Raw genomic sequence first — 21,187 nt, 5'->3', positions numbered from 1 at the left:
TTGTTTAACAACTATCATCTTTGGTTCTGATAACTATACACAGAGCAAATTATACCTGCCTCCAAAGGCAATTGTGAGGATTAGAGAAGATACATTTAAAGTAGGTACTCAATGAATAATGGCTCCTGTTAAGATTATTAATAGGCTATTCAACTAATTTTTCAAGTTAGAAACATTAGACTCACTGTTTCCCATGAAAATGAAAAAAAAATCATTTAATTATAAGCCTAAAGCTCACATTTTAAAGGCAGATAATGAGATAATGTTTAAAAATGGAGGTGGGGAGAGAAAATGAGCCTTCTTCACCACATGACAGAGGCACATGTATTAGGGAACTGAACTCACACAAGGAGGTTAAAAACAGGTGCAGAGAGGCCAGGCACAGTGGCTCATGCCTGTTAATACCAGCATTTTGGGAGGCCGAGGCAGGCAGAACATGAGGACAGGAGTTCAAGACCACTCTGGTCAGCATGGTGAAATCCTATCTCTACTAAAAACACAAAAAGTAGCCGGGCATGGTGGTGTGTGCCTGTAATCCCAGCTACTCAGAAGGCTGAGGCAGGAGAACTGCTTGCCCCGGGAGGCAGAGATTGCAGTAAACTGAGGTCACACCACTTCACTCCAGCATGGGCGACAAAGCCAGACTTCATCTCAGAAAAAAATAAATAGGTGCAGAAGCTTGACTTGCATTTCAGTATATGTGAAGCATCTTGAGTCAAATGCTGTAATTTTTAAATGGCATCTTTGTGGATATATAACAAATCTGACACCATCTGACTTGTGCTAGCAATCATGTGAGTGAGAGAAATGCAGGAATGCCCTCCCACCTTCAGTCAAAAGCTGTACTTTCCTAGACATGGAAAGTGATATAACTGGGTTTTTTTCATATTTAGAATTTTTTAATTTTTAAAAATTTAAACTTTTTATTGATGCATAATGGATGTACACAGTTTCAGGGTACATGTGATCATTTAATACATTCATATAATTTGTAAAGATCAAATCAGTGTACTTGGGATAGGAAAGCTGTATCTCTTTGAATGATGTATAAACTTGTGGAGAAAAACACACCCATACTGATTTATGTAATCTTGCACAGCAGGTACTTAATAAATGTGGGGTGATGATGAGGTGGAAAATATGAAACTAAAGGGCCTTGCAAAAGTGTTAATATCCATAATCAGCCTCATCTCATCTCTTTAAAAAATGGTACACTGCATTATTTCCCTGAGATTAGAGATTTATCAACAGCTTCATGCTTGTGAGCAGACCATTTGTTTGATATTACACTAAGTTAAAGCCCTACTAGCGTCTTTATTAGCTCACCAGGAATTAAACCAGCTTTAGCATGCATTTACAAGTTTAAAAAATTTATGAAATTAAGAGTTATTTCATTCTATACCCTGTCACACTCGTGAATAAGTGTTATCTCATAAATATAGCTAGAACACAGGTTAACAGATGCATTAAGACAGACTTATTTGCTACTAAGTTAAAAGAATTCTTCCACTATGAATTTTGCTGCAACTGACATTAATTAAAAGCTCCAGTGTTTGAGAAGAAAGCCTAATTCCATCTGCCTCCTCATCCCTGGTACCAATTCTCCCCCATTAGAGAGCTGGATAGGCCTCCTAGACTAGTTTGCTCTTTTCAAGATACAAGAATGTATCTTGCCTGACCTTTTTTTTTTGAAACAGGGTCTTGCTCTGTCACCAAGGCTGGAGTATAGCGGCACCATCATAACTCACTGTAACCTCCAACTCCTGACCTCAAGCGATCTTCCCACCTCAGCCTCAGGAGTAGCAAACAGCTGGAACTACAGGTCTGTGCCACCACACCAAGCTAATTTTTTTTTTTTTTAAGTTTTAGTAGAGATAAGATTTCACTATGTTGTCCAGCTGTTTCAAACTCCAGGATCACTTTAAACTCAAGCAATCGGTCTCCAAAAGTGCCAGGATTACAGGAACAAGCCACCATGCCCGGCCCTTACCTGCCTTTTTAAGCCTAACAGTCTACTAAGAATGAAAAAATCGATCCTTCATCTTTGTTTCACCCAAACTCAAGAGGCATCTTTTATGATTGGAATCAATATAAAGGTGGATACCTAAGTAACTTGTAATTAAATAAAGAAAAAATACAGCAAAACCCATTTCCTAAGGTAATTGATATTTTTACTAGAATTTTCAAATATGTGGCATGCATATGTATATATAAATTTTTGTTTCCAGTAACCAAAATAGAAACATCTGTGAAATAAGTTTAAGTGGTGGCTCACTCCTGTAATCCCAGCACTTTGGGAGGCTGAGGCTGGTGGATCATTTGAGGTCAGGAATTTGAGACCAGCCTGGCCAATATTGTGACACCCCCGCTCTACTAAAAACACAAAAATTAGCCAGACGCGGTGGCACGCTCCTGTAGTCCCAGCTACTCAGAAGGCTGAGGCAGGAAAATTGCTTGAACCTGGGAGGCAGAGGTTGCAGCAAGCTGAGATTATACCATTGCACTTCAGCCTGGGCGACAGAGCCACTCTGTCTCAAAAAAAATAAAAAATAAAAAAGTTTAGATTCCAGCAGGATTCCAATCCAGAGGTAGCACACTGGAGACATGGGGCTTAGGGAAGGCATTCTACAGATGCTGAGATAGGGGTAGGAGACCAGAATCACGAGGCTTAGGAAAGGGATTCCACAGATGTTCAGGCAAGGGAGAGAGCAAGTGGCTTCCAACAGTGGCTTTCATAATTACATTTAAAATCTATTTGGCAAACTATCTCACAAATATTCTTTTTGAAAAAAGCAAAACAAGAGTGCTTTCTTTTGATGAATTTTTATCTGAGTGCAACCACTTGACAGCATAAATATCTGACTTCTGGCCTAAGCTTACGGCATTTCATGATTCTTCGGGAAACGTTCATCCTTGAAACCTTTATGTTTGGAATACTGTCTTTAAATTAGGATATAAAATGTCCAGTTATGAAATACATACTAAGTGTTCTTCTTAATCACTTAAAGCTCCAAGTGAAGAAAACCTGTCTGGCATTAGATAAATATCTTGAATGTGAGATAGGCAAGAACACCTTGAAATAATGCTTAACTAATCACAAAGCAACTATTCTGCAATAGATGGGTGAACCACTAATTAGATGAACAGAAATAAAACTATCATGGTAGGATAAAAGGATAAAGAGAAATAAGCAGTAATTACTGTTTTATCGTCAGAGAAAGTAGTATCAAACACGGCTTAATAAAAGGAGGGGGAAAAAAACCCCACAGCTCTATAAGTAAATACCAGCACTCATTAAATCACTACTAGGAGGCAAACACAACTCAGGGATGACAGTGACATCTTAAGTGCATTCATAAAAGAAAAAATGGACTGTGAAGTTAGGTAAGGGTGCTCTAGTTTTAGGGCACGCAACATACTGAAGAGTAACATTACAAGGCTATTTGCTTAAACTGCTTATGAATAGTCAAGGCAGTCCTAAAATAGATATTTATTAAAGATTAGGATAGGCCTCCTAGACTAGTTTGCTCTTTTCAAATCATCGGTAACCTTAATTGGTACACTTAACGTGTAAATGGTGCCAATAAGTGACATGAAAATTTTATTTGAAGCTTTAATGTTTGGAGCAACTTACATTCTGTTGCTTGGAATAATTTTGTGCCCTTCTCTAAACCAAGTCACTTGAGGTCTGGGGTAGCTGGTGATGGGTAGCAGGTTTAGAATTGCTGCATGTCCTTGAGAAACTGTTTTCCTCTGGTCCGTATCCATGAAACTTCCCATATCTGCAGAGAAAAAATAAGTGCTTTCAGGTTCTAGAAAACATTTTTTGAGGAGGGAAGAGGTCACAGATAGAAATGGGTACGTGTTACAGTAAAGTCATCTAACAACAGGACAAGCAAGACTGCAACGAAGTGCTGACGAACACAGATCTGGTTGTGAGTATAGCACCAGGCAACTCATGAGCCTCCCAAGTGCCCACGCTGCACATGGCGTCAGCAAAGCCATATGGGTCTTTGCCCTACCTGACAACACAAGGGAATGTTTGCAACTGTCTATGATATTGAAATTAAATGCTGAAGCCATCCTAGAGCCACATGAAACAGGTTTCTCAGAAACCGTCATAAAATAGTTTTGGACATCTAGCTCCTAAATCTTTCAAACTAGTTCCAGCCAGCACCAGCCCTTACTCTCTTCAGCTTGTTTCCTTCATTTTTGAGATCACTGTCTCCCTCAGAGATCTTTTGGGAGGACTATTTCCTAACCACTGACAAGTCTATACAGCATTCTCCCACTCCTATATAGTTGACTTAATTTGAGGCAACCAGCTTTTGTCCAGTATTTGTTCTACTGGTAAAAACATTTCAAAAATGGAGTCATAGGAAAAAACACAGCTATTAGAATGTAGGTGTAAATAGCTAATTTTAAAATTGTTAACATTTGAAATTTTTGAAAAAAAATCCATATTATGGTCAGATACAAATATATATACAAATAGATATCACAAAATAGTGTATTTTTATTTATATTTAAATAAGTTTGAAATATTCCACAGAAAAGCTCTACTATCAATATCTTCTTGATTCAAAAGAAATTTCCTATGTGACAGTATCTAATATTTGAGGTAAAAGATGAAACAAAACAAATCAGATTAGAAAAATATTCATACTTATTTTAAAAGAAAATGAAATTTGTTATCAAATCAAAGGAGAAAAGAAAGATTAAAAAAAATCTAAAGGCAGAGCGCAGTGGCTCATACCTGTAATCCCAGCACTTTGGGAGACCATGTTGGTCAGGAGTTTGAGACCAGCCTGGCCATGGTCAGGAGTTTGAGGTCAGGAGTCTGAGGTCAGGAGTTTGAGATCAGCCTGGCCAACATGGTGAAACCCTGTCTCTACTAAAAATATAAAAATTAGCTGGGCATGGTTGTAGGTGCCTGTAATCCCAGCTACTCAGGAGGCTGACGCAGGAGAATAGCTTGAAACTGGGGGGCAGACGTTTTGGAGAGTCAAGATCGCACCATTGTACTCCAGCCTGGGCAACAGAGTGAGACCGTCTCAAACAAAACAAAACAAAAACTAAAAGCTAGAGATATAGAATAGAAACAAAAACATAATTAAGCAAAATTCAATTTTATAATATAGAATTTAATATAATAATTTTGAAGCTCTTCTTCAAATATCATTTAGATATTGATCTTCACTCTACTAATTACATTTTCAATTATTCAATTGAATAAAAGTTCTCAATTATTCTGCAAAATTCTTAGCATCACAGTTTAGAAAAACTTAAGCCTTCCTAGTGATTTAAAAAAGCACTCAAACATATATAGCATCACCACTTCACTCAATCACTAGGTTTATGGCAGAATAGGAGAATAACTAGATATTATTTTATTTCATCTAGTCACACAGAAAGCTGCAAGCCATAATTGGAGTTAAAATGACAAATGAGAAAATACCGTCATCACCAAATAGTACACAACCCAACTCAGGAGCTCTTTTGTTCTCTAAAGTTTTTAATGATATAAAATGTAATTTAACACCTTATACCATTTTTTGCTTACTTTTAAACAAAGAGAAATTTTGGTAGTACAATCAAGATATAATAAAACAAGCCAGGCTCACTCCGTAATCCCAGCACTTTGGGAGGCTTGGGCAGGAGGGTCCCTTGAGGCCAGGCATTAGAGACCAACCTGGACAACACAGTGAGATCCCTCCCCTACCAAAACCAAAATAAATTAGCCAGATTAGCCAGGCATGGTGGCACACAGCTATAGTTCCCACTGCTCAGGAGGCTGAGGAGGGAGGATCACTTGAGCCCAGTTCAAGCTTGCAGTGAGCTATGTTTGTGCCACTGCACTACAGCCTGGGAGACAGAGAAAGACCCTGTCTCAAATATGTATTTATTTATATACATATTACATACATCACCTATATATTTGATATATAGTATGTAATTATTATATTGTCTGTATTTTATATACATAAATACATAAAATAAAGTAGGCAGTCCATTTTTATTCTTCATAGATTTTGAATTAGGAAAAGGACTAAATAATTTGCATAGGTCAAGTTCACTCTCCTGTTTCTCCTCAAGACTGCAGGAAAATATAAGCTTCCTGCATTCTTTCTCCTTCATTTACGTTTAAAAGTTTCCTTCTCCAAAATGAATCTGCTGAATAAAGAATTAATAAATCCCCATAACATGAACACCATCTGGGATGCTTACTATCCATGTACTTTTTGTGCTGCAGCAAAATGACTTCTAAACGAATCATCGTTGCAAAGAACTGACAATGAATGGATGAACTTTGACCTAAATGGACTTAACTTTTTACTTTAAAAATATTTTGAATCCAAACATAGTACAAGCTAAGAGCAGCTGATTCATAAAACAGAAGGCATCCTATTCACTTTTTCATCCTCCTCAGGGCCTTGTAGGGTCCTGAATCTTTTCAAATGAAGAAAAGTGGCCTTTGCCTCATCGGCCCCTTGCCTAGCCAGCCAAACTGGCTGCTTACTTATCTTTCACTGAGTTTAGCAATTATTCTACTAGAAATAGAACCAAAGATAAAAATCTCAGTTCCTACAATGGCGAAAAGTGATTCTGATTCACTCCCCAGCGACACTTTGTTCTTTAACATTTGGACATCTCCCTACTGTACACATACATGCGACGTGAACTTCTGATTTTCTTTGCAGGAGTGCTCCCATTCTGTTTCGCACCATGCAGCGGTAAGACCCAGCATCGAGCTTCTGCAGAGATGGAATAATATACCTGTTGAATGCCAAAAAGAAGTGTTAGTGCTTATATCCAGTGTTAACAGTCATATCTAACCAGCAGATGCTATTTTATCAAACAGTACCGGCATCTCATCTAGTATATGCTCAACAAATACTTTATTTTTGGTAACCTAATATCTGTGCAATCCTTCCCTAACCGAGACACTTACTAGAATTACTATTTATTTCTGAGATTATTGCACTAATACCTGTCTCCCCAAGAAGGCTGTAAATATCACCCAAAGCTAGTATCTACTCTATCTTATTCATCATTGCAACTCTGGTGTCTAGTACAGTGCCATGCACACAGGAGATATTACAACTGGTGGAATGAGAAAGGTTAAATAATTAAAAGTCATTGCATTTAAACTAGCCCTCTCAATAAAAAGTCATTTATAATTCTCTCTCCACAGAATGTCAGAATTTCCAAAGATTATTCCTAAAACTGGCAATAGTCTTTAACACGATATCTGGTAACTCTCTACATGAAAGGGCAAACAACACTTTCAGGATGAGATGGTGTTCATCAAGGCAGAGAAAGCAATGCCATCAGGACGCCTCTCTCCAGTCACTAATGTGAACATATCACAGCACAGCATATTCACTTTCTTTCCTTACTTCTCCACATATGCCCAGACGTTAACTTTAAAAACTTTTTTCAGATGATAAAAAAGTCATTTCATCTGTATTTTCCACTTCTGTGGCTATAAGAAATCATCCTTCAATTCCATGCCTGTCTATATTTTTTAGTATATCTTCAAAGGAAAAAAAATAAATAAAAGATATAGTTTCTATAAAAGCCTTGCTTTAGGTTTACTGCTTAGTTTTGTTACTTAGGGTGTTTTAAAATCCATGAGCAAGTGAAGACATGTAACCAACAATCACTTGAAATGAGTTTTACAACTCCTGAGCCTACACCTAAACTGCCCAAGATGGTACAGTAATTGAGTTCTTGGCCAGGTTCACAAACAAATTAAGAGTAAGGTGTAAGCAAACTACATAGCTAAGAAAGAGTTAATATCTAAAATACATGAGGGGCCAGGTGTGGTGGCTCATGCCTATAATCCCAGCACTTTGGAAGGCCAAGGCAGGCAGATCACTTGAGGCCAGGAGCTCAAGACCAGGCTAGTCAACATGGTGAAACCCAGTCTGTACAAAAATACAAAAATTAGCTGGTGTGGTAGTGTATGCCTGTAATCCCAGCTACCTGGGGGGGCTGAGACAGGAGAATCACTTGAATCTGGAAGGCGGAGGTTGCAGTGAGCTGAGATCACACCACTGCACTCCAGTCAGAGGACAAAGCAAGATCCTGTTTCAAAACACACACACACATACACACACACACACACGCACACATACACTACATAAGGAAAAAATAGCTAAAAAGAAATACTTTTAATATGGGCAAAGACACTAGATACACATTTCTCCAAAGCCATACACATGGTCAATAGATGTATGAAAACGTGCTCAATGTCCCTAGTCATCAGGAAAATGCAAACCCAAACTACAATGAGATGTCATCTTACCCCTGTTAGGAAGGCTACTATCAAAAACATGAAAAATAAATGTTGCTGACAATATGGAGAAAAAGGAACATGGGAATGTAAATTGGTGTATCCATTACGGAAAATAGTATAGAGGTTTCTTTAAAAATTACACAAACAACGACCATATGACCAGCAAATCCCACTTCTGGGTATATTTTCAAAGGAACTGAAATAAGGATCTCAGATGTCTGCACTCCATGCACACTGCAGCATTATCCACAACAGCCAAGACATAGAAACAACTCAGGTGTCTGCTGAGAAATGGAGAAAGAAAATGTGGTGTATACACACAATGGAATATTATTCAGCCTTAAAAAGAAAGAAATCCTGGCATTTGCTACATCGCATAAGATCCTCAGGTTCATCTAAGTGAAGCAAATCAGACACAGAAGGACAACTCCTACCTGATACCACTTATGAGAGGAATCTAAAATAGTCAAGTTCATAGAAGTGGAGAGTAAAATGGTGGCTACTAGCAGGTACAGGGGAGGGGAAATGGGAAGGAATCCAAGAGCAGGAAGTTTCGGCTATAGGAGATGAGTAAGCCCTACAGAGCTACTGCACAGCATAGTGTCTACAGGAAGAATACTGTACTATATATTTTAAAGTATGCTAAGAGAGTAAGTCTTATGTGTTTTTATCACACAAAAACAATAATAAAGAGGGCAAGAGGAAACTTTTGGAGGCGATGGAGAGATTTATGCCATATATGGTGGTGAAGGTTTCATGGGCGTATAATTATCTCACAACTCATCAAGTTGTACACATTAATTGTGTACAGCTTTTTCTATGTTTATCATATCAAAAAATAAAAACAAATGTCTGCAGGTTGCAGTTGAATAAGTTACATCATATTTGAACAAAAAAACAAAAGAGTAAGACTTGAGGCTTGGATACTTTTCACATATGGGAAGGTGTCTATCACAAGAAAGAAAAGAAACCAGCCTGGGCAACATGGCAGAACCCTTTCTCCACAAAAAGTACAAAAATTAGCCAGGTGTGGTGGCGTGAGCCTGTAATCCCAGCTACTTGGAGGGCTGATGTGGGAAGATAGCCTGAGCCTGAGAGGTGGACGTTGCAGTGAGCCAAAATGGTGCCACTGTACTCCAGTCTGCGCAACAGAGCCAGAGCCTATTTCCAAAAAAAAAAAAAAAAAAAAAAAGAAAGAAAGAAAAAGGAAAAAAAGAAAAGAAGCTCAAATAGACTAATTTCCAAAAAGGGGAGAATAAAACAGAGTGATGTATTCTTTACCCCCCCAAAAAAGATACTTCAATAATACTTGTCTACAATTTGAAAGTATTTCCTTTTACAAACTATAATCAGAGAAACCTTTCCAAAATCGAGTAAAAGACAAAGTGTACACTATGCTGTATTTGCTCAGTTCCCAAGTATACCTTGAATCACTTATATTCAACTCATTGCTCATGTTTTTATTCAAGCATGTACAATTAGAAAACCTGAAAAAGGAACTGACAGGCATAATTTTAAGTGATTAAAACATTTGGACAACAGAAGTAATTCAAGATTAAGCAAATATTAATCAAAGTTTGTTTTCCCATCTGATAATCTTCTTGAGCACCTAGGGAAGGATTAATAAAATCTTTTATAAAGAAAAAATATTGCTGAATTTTCATCTTAAAATTTTTGTTCTTGTATGTGGAATGGTTCATCTAAAACAAAATTAATTAGTGAATACGATTACAAAAACGGCAAATTGAACACAATGAGCCGATGCCATTTATTTAAGTTACAAATCCAGACCAGGACTATGTGCAGTTTTGATTACTATAAGCTATGATTACAGTAGAGGGGAGTTTTGATAAGCTTAAAACAAAGTCAACAAAAGTTTTTGGAAAGAAATAGCACAAGTCATTGCAGTATATATTTGAAACACTACAAAGACAATTTTATCACTGCAACATAACCATATTTATATGACTGTTCATTCTACTTTTTCCTGTTTTTCAGTAGCTAAATAGGTCTTAAATTCTTATGAATTTCTATAGCATTTCTATGTACTAATGCACAAAAATAGAACTGCTTTCAAACACCAGGGAGAAACAGAGACAAAATTAATATTAAGCATATGCTGTTTTGTACCATCTCTTTAGTCTAATGTCTCACGAGGGAAAAAATATGAAAAAAAGTTGCAAAGTCCTCTACCTATTATGGGAATTCCTACACAAATTATGTTCACCTAACAGATGGGAATATTCATTGTAAGTCTATTGTTTATAAACACACATTTTTAAGCAGGCAAAGTTTCCTGGCTCTTTATAAGAAAGTATGATAAAATCTTAGCACCATATGCCATATAGAAAATGCCTTTTCCTATTTCAACTCTACACAGCAGGGAATGTTTGTATTCACTGTATCAAGGCAGAATTCTACTCAACTAACAGAATGTTTTCCAGGGCCAGTTCATCATCAGGAATGGCAAAGAAAATAAAACACAAAATCCAAACAAAAACCAAGGGCTTAAATGTCCATTTCTGTGAATAGGAGAATGCCTCAGCTGTGACCTGCAACTCTGAGTGGACCACGGAAACACCCCTAGAACCCCTAGAATTTCTTTAGGAAGCAGCATCAGGTCCATCTCATGGTCCATCCCATGAACAATTGCTTACACTAGACATCTGACATTTTCAGTCTGCCTAGGATCTGAACCGCTTCCCTATATTTGGAGAATTCTCCACCCTATGAGCTTTTGTGGAGATAGAGCTTAACTCAAATTAAAGGCTGAAAAGACTACATCTGGATGTTTCCAGACCGCAGCCTCTACAGGTACCAGGTCTGAGACATAGCATGCTCAATTAGACAAATGTGCTCTGGATTTTTAAATCGGGCTGGTCATACCCAGGAAGAGGCTAAAGGAGAACTCAAATGACAGCAGCAGCAGTGGGGGCAGAGCGGAGCCCTAGTCCAGAGGAGCAGTGGAGTGTCCAGTGCCAACTGGGGCAGTGGCTCAAGCAGTGATGCCCAGTGTGTGGTGGGGCCAGCAGCAAAACCCTCATGGGACTAGTTCTGGAGGAACTGTGGCTCACTCTGTTCCTGTCCAATCTCCAAGTTACCTAGTGATTGATTCTAAGGGCACCCCAATATCCATGCAACAACTCACACAAGAGAAAGTTGGTTTCTGTGGTTTTAGAACCCTTTAAAATTTCACTCCATAGAACACGGCCAAAATAATTTTGGCTGAAAAATATTCTTTTTTTTTTTTTTCTTTTTTTTTTTTGAGACGGAGTTTCGCTCTTGTTACCCAGGCTGGAGTGCAATGGCGCGATCTCGGCTGACCGCAACCTCCACCTCCTGGGTTCAGGCAATTCTCCTGCCTCAGCCTTCTGAGTAGCTGGGATTACAGGCACACGCCACCACGCCCAGCTAATTTTTTTTGTATTTTTAGTAGAGACGGGGTTTCACCATGTTGACCAGGATGGTCTTGATCTCTTGACCTCATGATCCACCCGCCTCGGCCTCCCAAAGTGCTGGGATTACAGGCTTGAGCCACCGCGCCCGGCCTTGGCTGAAAAATATTCTAAGTTACTAGGTGTTCACCACGGTCACAGCAAAACCTAAATAATGCCTCGTAGAATCATTTCTTTGAGAAAAAGAAAAACATGGCTTCCTGCTAAACTACCAAAAATCATTAGAAGATAAGGAATCCCCCCAAATTGGGACACATTTACCTGTTATAAGAAGTCCTCTTAAATATGAGCCACTAAAATTTTAGAAAACCTCTCACAAAATACTACTTCAGAATAGTTGCTGTTCAGCAGTCCTTTCCAAGCACTGCCAGATGTTATGGCTGAGTCTACCTGTCACAGCCACAAAACCACAGCTTCATCACAGAGGGGAAAATTTACACTTTCCCTATATGGTCAGGGAACCTAATTTGAGTCACAAGAAAAAATTTGCATATTCATTAAAATTAGATGTAAGATTTTTCTTTTTCAATGGTGGGGGGGACTGTCAATATCCATTTTATGTCACTTTAGAGAAGACTATTCTCCACAACTGTAATTTTTATGCTGGTATGAAAATATCTATTTTGCATGAAAACAAGCAACCAAGTTCTATAATAAGCTTTTATACCTTGTACCAAAGCCTATTCTTATCCTTAAAGTGAAAAAAAAAAAAAGGGGTTAAAGTAAAAATAACTGTAAGCTATTTATGTCCTTCTTGGAAACACATCAATTCTCTTTTCTTCACAATGGCATGATAAATAATTGTTTTCAATTTTATTTTTACAAATTTTTAGATGAAATTAAAAAGATCCAAAGTGGAATAAGTCTATAGCAGGTTTTCTCCTGATGCAAAATAATGAAATGAAAAATCCAGACTGTGCCATAACATGCTATCTTAGAAAAAAAAAGAAAGAAAAATTCAGGCTGAAATTTGTTAAGAAAGAGATACATATATGCAACTTTGATGGTATATACAACATGTTAACAGGTACTAGGCATCAGGCAACCTTTAGTTTTAAGTTCTTTCAAAAGAATTGAAGTAATCAATATGAAGTTAAATTAAACAGTATGGTAATGATGGAAGTTATACAAAGGGAACACACTATTTGCAAAAGTTATTTAATCTGTATTTTATTTATGTCAAAATTCATATTAAATTGAGAAGGGCAATAAACAGGTCCCTGTGTGGAAGGCTCTATGGAATTTGTAGCACTTGTTTCAGGAATATAAATCTGGCAAATATAAGCACTCTGGGTATCAATTAGATGTTAATCTTCCACAACCTTTTTATTGACACCATACCATGAATGACTATATTTAAACTTTATCTTCATTAACAGTTATGAAAGCCAATCCAAAGATTTAAGAATTAATGTTGAAATGTTCCCAAGAATCCTCCTCTGGGACTCCAGTTTATGTGATTTTCTCTAACATAAACAATGCTTTGGGGATCATTCATTCTTCATTAATTCCTATTTTTCCTTATTAAATCAGTGGCAGAAAATGTGCAATCCCTAGTTAGTGAAGCAGGAACAGACGACTAGAACCGTCTGTCAAATCTCCTGTGAGAATGAAATCCTCTCTCAAGTCAGTAAAAAAGGAATTTCAGAAAAACCTTCAGAAAAGAGGCCACTGATTTTTTTAGGGCTAAAAGTCTTTTATTGCATTTCTGTTGACTTAATTCTTTATAATGCCAGGTTCTCTATGAACATAAAAGTTGGGACCATTGCATCAAGAATTAAAGAATGAAGGTAAATGTTAGTTTCTAGATAGTCAAAAAAAAAAAAAAATACCAAGGCACAATGGAAAAAGGACCTAAACCACTCTAATAAGCATTATAAGATAAACATGTGCAAATTAAAAACATAAATTATAAAAGCTTTCACTTGTCTCATTTGGGAGTATTTGTCAACAATGAATTATGTTACAGTGTAGTTTGGTCATCTTGGTTAAAGATCTTTACCTAGCTTCCACAATGATCCCTAGACAAAGAACCAATAATTATCTAAAGCCAAGTCATTTCCAATGAGAACTTTAAAAAGCCTAATGCTAATTCTGTGTCAGGGATTCTCCATAAGCATTCATATCTGTTATTACCATATAGAGTTCAGAAGAGCAGTCAAACTAAAGCCAGAAACAAATATAAATAGTACTCAACTTTGTGGGGAGAATATGAACATGAGGTCACACCATGTTAATATTATGCATCTAAATCAAATAAGATAGCACATATTGTTCTTGCTTTTGTAAGCAAGGCAATTCATAGAGGACAGGCCCAAAGAGGAGTTAACTAGAAGAAGGGAGCTGACATAAACCAAGGTTAGAAAAATGGAAGCTGAACATCAAGATGGACAACTAGAAAAATTAAGCCCTTTTCAGGAAGATGTAGATGGGAGTCACAGGCAATTAGGTTGGCTGATGAGGAAACCAACTGAGAAAACAGTTCTCAATGAAATATAATAGACTCCTCTTCTTAGTGAATAGAGAAAGAGTTCAACAGATTAAAACGAAAACAAAAAGCATGTAGAACCTGAACGTGGTGGCTCACACCTGTTGTAATCCCAGCACTTTGGGAGGCCAAAGTGGGTAGATCGCTTGAGCCCAGGAGGTTTGAGACCAGCTTGAGCAACATGGTGAAACCCTCTCTACAAAACATACAAAAATTAACCAGGTGTGGTGCCGTGCGCCTGTAGTCCCCGGTACTGGAGAGGCTGAGATAGGGAGATCACTTGAGCCAGGATGGCAGAAATTGGAGTGAAATCTTACCACTGCACCCCAGCCTGGGCAACAAAGTGAGACCCTGTCTCAAAAAAAAAAAAAAATCATGTCAAGAAATCTTCCCCACAGCTTAGTGATGAGTTTTAGTTATATAATTTGTCTCAGGGTCTCAAGCTTAAGGAATATCACTAAGGGATAAGTTTGGGAAAAAAATGAACCTGTTAATAACATTAAGCCTTCAGATATATAAACGCAGTGTATCTGCCCATTGATTTAGGTATTCTTTTTTTTTCTTTCAATATTGTTTTGGAGTTTTCAGTGTAAAGATCTTACAGACCCTTTGTCAGATTTATCCTTAAGATCCTTTTGTACTATCCTAAGGTTTTTTCCTTCTTCTTGAGATAGAGTTTTGCTCTTGTTGCCCAGGCTGGAGTGCAATGGCACAATCTCAGCTCACTGCAACCTCTGCCTCTCAAGTTCAAGCAATTCTCCTGCTTCAGCCTACTGAGTAATTGGGAATACAGGCATGCACCACCATGCCCAGCCTACCTTAAATTTTAAATATATAATTTCAAAAATTTTTTGCTAGTATACAGAAACATAATTAATTCTTATATGTTGCTCTTCTATCTTGTAATGTTGCTAAACTCACTTATTAGCAGCTTTTTAATTTCTTTTTGAGACAGAGTCTTGCTGTGTCACCAGGCTGGAGTGCAGTGGCTTGATCTTGGCTCAGTGGACCTCTGATTCCCTGGTTCAAGCAATTCTCCTGCCTCAGCCTCTTGATTAGCTGGGATTACAAGTGCATGCCACCATGCCCAGCTAATTTTTGTAATTTTAGTAAAGACAGTTCCACCATGTTGGCCAGGATGGTCTCCATCTCCTGATCTCATGATCCATCCACCTTCACCTCCCAAAGTGCTGGGATTATAGGTGTGAGCCACCGCACCCAGCCATAGCAGCTTTTTAAAAATATGTAACATATTTTCTACATAGATGATCATGTCATTTGAAAATAAATACAGTTTTACTTCTTTCTTTACAATCTGGATGCCTTTTCTTTTTCTTGTCTTATTGCACTGGCTGGTAACTCCAGTAACTGGGATTTGCAAATTTGAAAAATTATTTCTTCAAATATTTGTTCTCCCTTTGGAGATTCTAATTACGCATCTATTAGGCCATCTGAAGCTTTCCTGCAACTCACTTATGCTCTTTTCATTGTGTTTTTTTTTTCTATCTCCCTTTTATTTTAGATAGTTCTATTGCTATATCTTTATTAATATCTTCTTCTGTGATGTCCAGTCTCCTGATAGTCCCATCCAGTGTTTATTTCACATCTTATAGTTTTCATCTTTATAAGTTTGATTTCTGCCTTTTTTGTGTTTTTCATGTCTCTACTTTGAACATATACAATACAGTCATAAATGATTCATTGTCTTTCTCTACTAATTCTAATAACTGTATCAGTTCTGGCTTGGTTTCAATCAACTGATTTCTTTTTCTCCTCATATGGGTCATGCTTTCCTGCATCTCTATATGCCTGATGATCTTTGATTAGATTCCAGACACTGTGAATTTTCCCTTGTTGGGTACTGGAAATTTTTTCATTCTTATAAATATTCATGAACTTTGTTCTCTGATACTGTAAAGATATTTAGCAACAGTTTGATCCTTTGGGGTCTTGCTTTTCAAGACTTGTTAGGCAGGACCAGCGCAGTATTTGGTCTAGGGCTAATAATTCTCCAGACCCAAGACAACTCTACCTGATAAACTTACGAGGTTTTATGGTTTGGCTGGTGAGAACAGACACTCCATCCAATCCTGTGTAAGCAGAGGGAACTATTACATCAAATCTTCTTGGGTAGTCCCTCTCCCTTACCTGAGGTAGTTTTTTTACATCAATGTGCTGATGAATATATTCTGCCAAATCCTCAAGGGGGGCTCTCTGGAGGTCTCCAGCATTCTTTCTCTATGTAGCTCTCTCTTTTCCAGTACCCTGCCCTTAGAAATCTAGCTGCCTTGATCTTGCCAAACTCTCAGCCCTCTTGAACTCAGAAAGTCCTCTAGGTTCTGCCTGGGTTTTCCTTCTCTGTGCTACAGCCTAGAAATCCCCTGAAGGCAGTAAGCAGAGAGCAATCATGGGGCTCACCTTGTTTGTCTTTGCTCTCTCAGGGATCACATTCTTTCACTGCCTAATATCCAATGTCTTGAAATCTGTTCATATTTTTTGTCCATTTTTACAGTTGTTTCAAATGAGGAAGTAAATCTGATCCCAGTTACTTTATCTCGGCCCAGGTTGCCAATTTTTAGGGAGCCAGAGAGCAAGAGAGGACTCAGCAACAGAATGAGACAACAGTTCTAGAAGCTGCCCTTTCACATAAGCCACATATCCCACCATATTGGATGCTGCCAGATATATCTGTTGTGAAAAACAATGTTGTGGGGAGGCTCTAGTAGCCTCAAAGAAGAGTCAAGTACACACCTGTAATGTCCTGGAATAAGATTATGCCTTCTGCAGAAGGGAACTACATACACTGAAGAGTCACTTCTGATGTGCTTAGTACAAACTGAGGTTATGACCCCTTAGATATTAAAAAAAAAAGCCAGTGTGGGAACATAGTGAGATCCCATCTCTGCAAAATACATATACACACTCCAGCCTAAGCAACAGAACAAGACTCTATCTTGAAAGAAAAATAAAATATGCAACAGGAGATAACTATTATGACAGAATTATTGACAGAACTATGTAGCTATAAGAGTAAGACTTCTCTCTCAGTTACACAGAGGCCTCACCAATTGATAGAACAGTTAAACACTCAGGCCTGGGATTATACAAGGGTCACCTTGATCCAGAAAATGAAGATGCCACACCATAGCCTTACTCATGTGTGGCCAAAGGGAGCAGAGTGAAGAAATATCCTTCCAAGTAGACAGAGTTGTAAGTAGTACCTTTGGTACTTAACTTTGAAAAGGGAGGGATTTGAGAAAGAAATGGCTTGAGAATGGATATAAAGAGACACTCGGGCAGTGACAAATGGCATGGCTGATGGGAAAGAGGCCTGGGAGAAACATGACTGGAAATTCAGAAACAAGAAAGTCATATGTTAATAGCCCAATGGGGGAGGCTATAATATGTGGATTTTTTATATCACTAGAGAGCATCCACTTCAGATAAGGCACTCATCAATCAATTGAAGAGGATGACTCAACTGTGGGTGTCATTTAGATTTCTTCTCAAAGAATAAAATGAGGCATAAATTGGTCAGGTTGGCAAGGACTGAGACTATGAATGAATCCAATAGCAACAGCTCCTCCTCACCAAGGCTAATCTGGCTTTTGCCAATGCCAGACGCCAAACCTGGCAATAGCAGAGACAGACGCTGAACCCCCAGTGAGTCATGATTCTTCAAGCTGGCCACTTGTGACTGGCTGCTTATACCTGACCTTTCTACCATGCAAACATGCAGTGACTCTTCCTATCAAACTCAGTATCTTCTCTGGATATGGAATTGCCTTCCCTGCTCATTGACTCAGCCAGCACCACAATCTGGGGACTTGCAGAATATCTAAACTTAAGCATGGCAGCCTGCATAGCATTGTCCCAGATCAGGGACTCATTGTACTTATTAAAGGAGGTATGAAAAAAGGCACCTTCTCAAGGGGATCCAGTAGGCCTAGTACACATTGCCTGACCTGGAAGTAGCCACACTAACAGGATTGGGAACAACGCCTGGTAGTGTTGGCTGGACATTGTGGCTCATGCCTTTAATCTTGACACTTGGGGAAGCCAAGCTGGATGGATCACTTGAGCCTAGGAGTTTGAGACCAGCCTGGGCAACATGGTGAAACCCTGTCTCCACAAAAAATAAAAGAGGGGGATCAATCCAAGATGGCCATTTAGGAACAACTCAGGATTGCAGCTCCCAGTGAAAGCGCAGAGGGTGAGTGGACACCGCATTTTTATTGGCACAGACTAGGAGATTCCCAGGCGGAGAAGCCCCACAGGTCGCCAGCGGGGCTGTTTCGGCCAGCATGGCTGTGTCGGCCGGCGGCTGCTTTGCCCCACGGCTGCTTTGTCAGCACCCTGGTGCAGCAGTTCTCCATACAAAATACACTGGTCCAGGTGCCCTTTTGGCTGGCAATTGGAGGCATGGGAAGTCGCCCATTCATCTGTTTAAAAAGGGGACTGAACAGGGAACCAGGACAGTAGATTCCAGGGCAAAAAAAAAAAGCACCACGAATCTCAGTGCTGCTGTTTAAGCCAGTGCAGTGAGTCGCCGCATGGGAAAACACACAGATCTCGGGGCCTCTCCAACAGGCAACTGAAGCTCTGAGGCAGGGAACCAGGCGATCAGGCTGGGCTGGTCCCACCCCCACAAAAGAACAGCAATCAGAAACTCTCTAGATTGAGAGTTTCACAGCAAGCGCAGCTGAAACCGGGATGGTCCAGCTCCGTGGGGGAGGGGCGTCCACCATTACTGAGACACTTCACCAATAAGGAGGTAGTCAGCCAATGCTGAGGCAGCCCACCACTGCCAAGGCAACCCGCATTACAGAGAGAGTCCACCAATACAGAGGTGGACCACCATTGCCTAGGCAGTTCTAACGACACCCATATAAACAGGACTGCAGGGAAGCTCACGCGGCAGCTGGGCGGAGTCCACAGCAGCTCAGCAAAGCCTCTACAGGCAGACAGTGACTAGGCTGCCTCCTTGCTGGGCAGGGCAGCTCTGAAGGAAAGAAAAAAGAAGGCAGTGACACAATGGAAACTCATAAATAAAGTCCTAACTCCCTGGGACAGAGCACCTGGGAACAAAAAGTGGTTTATGAGTTCTGCTGTAGCAGACCTAAACGTACCTGCCCAGCATCTCTGAATGAACAACGGAGCTCACAGCTCAGCATTTGAGCTCCTATAAAGAACAGACTGTCTCCTCAAGCAGCTTGCTGACCCCTGTATATCCAAAGAGCCACCTCATAAAGGAGAGATCAGACTGACATTTGGCAGGTATCCTTCTGGGACAAAGATAGCAGAAGAAGAAAACTGGTAACAACACTTACTGTTTTGCAGCCACTGCAGGTGATCCCCAGGAAAGTAGGGCCTGGAGTGGACCTCAGCAGACCTACAGCAGAGGGGCCAGACTGTTAGAAGGAAAACTAAGAAACAGAAATCACCTCATCATCAACAAACAGAACATCCACTCAGAGACCCAATCTGAAAGCCAGCAACTACAAAGACGACAGGTGGATAAATCCATAAAGATGGGAAGAAACCAGTGTAAAAAGGATGAAAGCACTCGAAACCAGAACACCTCTCCTCCTACAAGGGATCAAAACTCCTCACCAGCAAGGGAACAAGGTTGGATGGAGAACAAATGCGATGAAATGACAGAATCAGACTTCAGAAGGTGGGTAGTAAGAAACTTCTGTGAACTAAAGAACATGTTCTAATCCAATGCAAAGAAACTAAGAACCTTGAAAAAAGATTTGATGAAATGCTAACGAAAATGGACAAAATAGAAAGGAATATAAGTGAACTGATGGAGCTGAAAAACACAACGTGAGAACTTCACGAACCATGCACAAGTTTCAACAGCCGAATTGACCAAGCAGAAGAAAGGATATCAGAGGTGGAAGATCAACTCAATGAAATAAAACGAGAAGGCAAGAATAGAGGAAAAAAGGGTAAAAAGGAATGAACAAAGTCTCCAAGAAATATGGGACTATGTGAAAAGACCTAATCTACATTTGATAGGTGTACCTGAATGCAACAAAGAGAATGAATCCAAGCTGGAAAATACTCTTCAGGATATTATCCAGGAAAACTTCCCCAACCTAGCAAGGCAGGCCAATATTCAAGTCCAGGAAATACAGAGAACCCCAAAAAGATATTCCTCAAGAAGGCACATAATCGTCAGATGCACCAGGGTTGAAATGAAGGAGAAAATACTAAGGACAGCCAGAGAGAAAGGTCGGGTTACCCACAAAGGGAAGCCCATCAGACTCACAGCAGATCTCTCAGCAGAAACCCTACAAGCCAGAAGAGAGTAGGGGCCAATATTCAACATCCTTAAAGAAAAGAACTTTCAACCCAGAATCTCCTATCCAGCCAAACTAAGCTTCATAAGTGAAGGAAAAATAAAATCCTTTGTGAACAAGCAAGTACTCAGAGATTTCATCATCCCCAGGCCTGCTTTACAAGAGCTCCTGAAAGAGGCTCTACACATATAAAGGAATAACCAGTACCAGCCACTCCAAAAACATGCCAAATGATAAAGAGAATCAACACAATGAAGAATCTGCATCAACTAATGGGCAAAACAGCCAGCTAGCACCAAAATGGCAGTATCAAATTCACATATAACCATATTAACCCTAAATGTAAATGGACTAAATGCCCCAATCAAAAGACACAGACTGACAAATTGGATAAAAAGCCAAAACCCATCAGTGTGCTGTATCCAGGAAACCCGTCTCACATGCAAGAATACACAAAGGCTCAAAATAAAGTGATGGAGGAAGATTTACCAAGCAAATGGAGAGCAAAAAAAAGCAGGAGTTGCAATTCTCATCTCTGATAAATTAGACTTTAAGGCAACAAAGATCAAAAGAGACAAAGAAGGACATTACATAATGGTAAAAGGATCAATGCAACAAGAAGAGCTAACGATCC

General features: G+C 39.2%; 1 protein-coding gene across 2 annotated transcripts in view; it reads right to left on the bottom strand.

Moving 5' to 3' along the window:
- SDK1 (sidekick cell adhesion molecule 1) overlaps positions 1-21,187 on the bottom strand; it is a 978,776-nt gene that overhangs the window by 612,662 nt on the left and 344,927 nt on the right. For both annotated transcript variants that reach the window (XM_032259651.1, XM_032259652.1), the window contains exons 3-4: positions 6,671-6,777; positions 3,635-3,782 (exon numbers count right to left, since the gene is read on the bottom strand). In XM_032259651.1, coding sequence (XP_032115542.1) covers positions 3,635-3,782; positions 6,671-6,777 — 255 coding nt within the window. The remainder of the gene's footprint in view (positions 1-3,634; positions 3,783-6,670; positions 6,778-21,187) is intronic.

Source organism: Sapajus apella, unplaced genomic scaffold (assembly GCF_009761245.1).
Source record: "Sapajus apella isolate SASKATOON/1434 unplaced genomic scaffold, GSC_monkey_1.0 scaffold110, whole genome shotgun sequence".
In the NCBI taxonomy this organism is placed as follows: Eukaryota; Metazoa; Chordata; class Mammalia; order Primates; family Cebidae; genus Sapajus; species Sapajus apella.
This window is presented reverse-complemented; position numbering and strand designations above follow the sequence as displayed.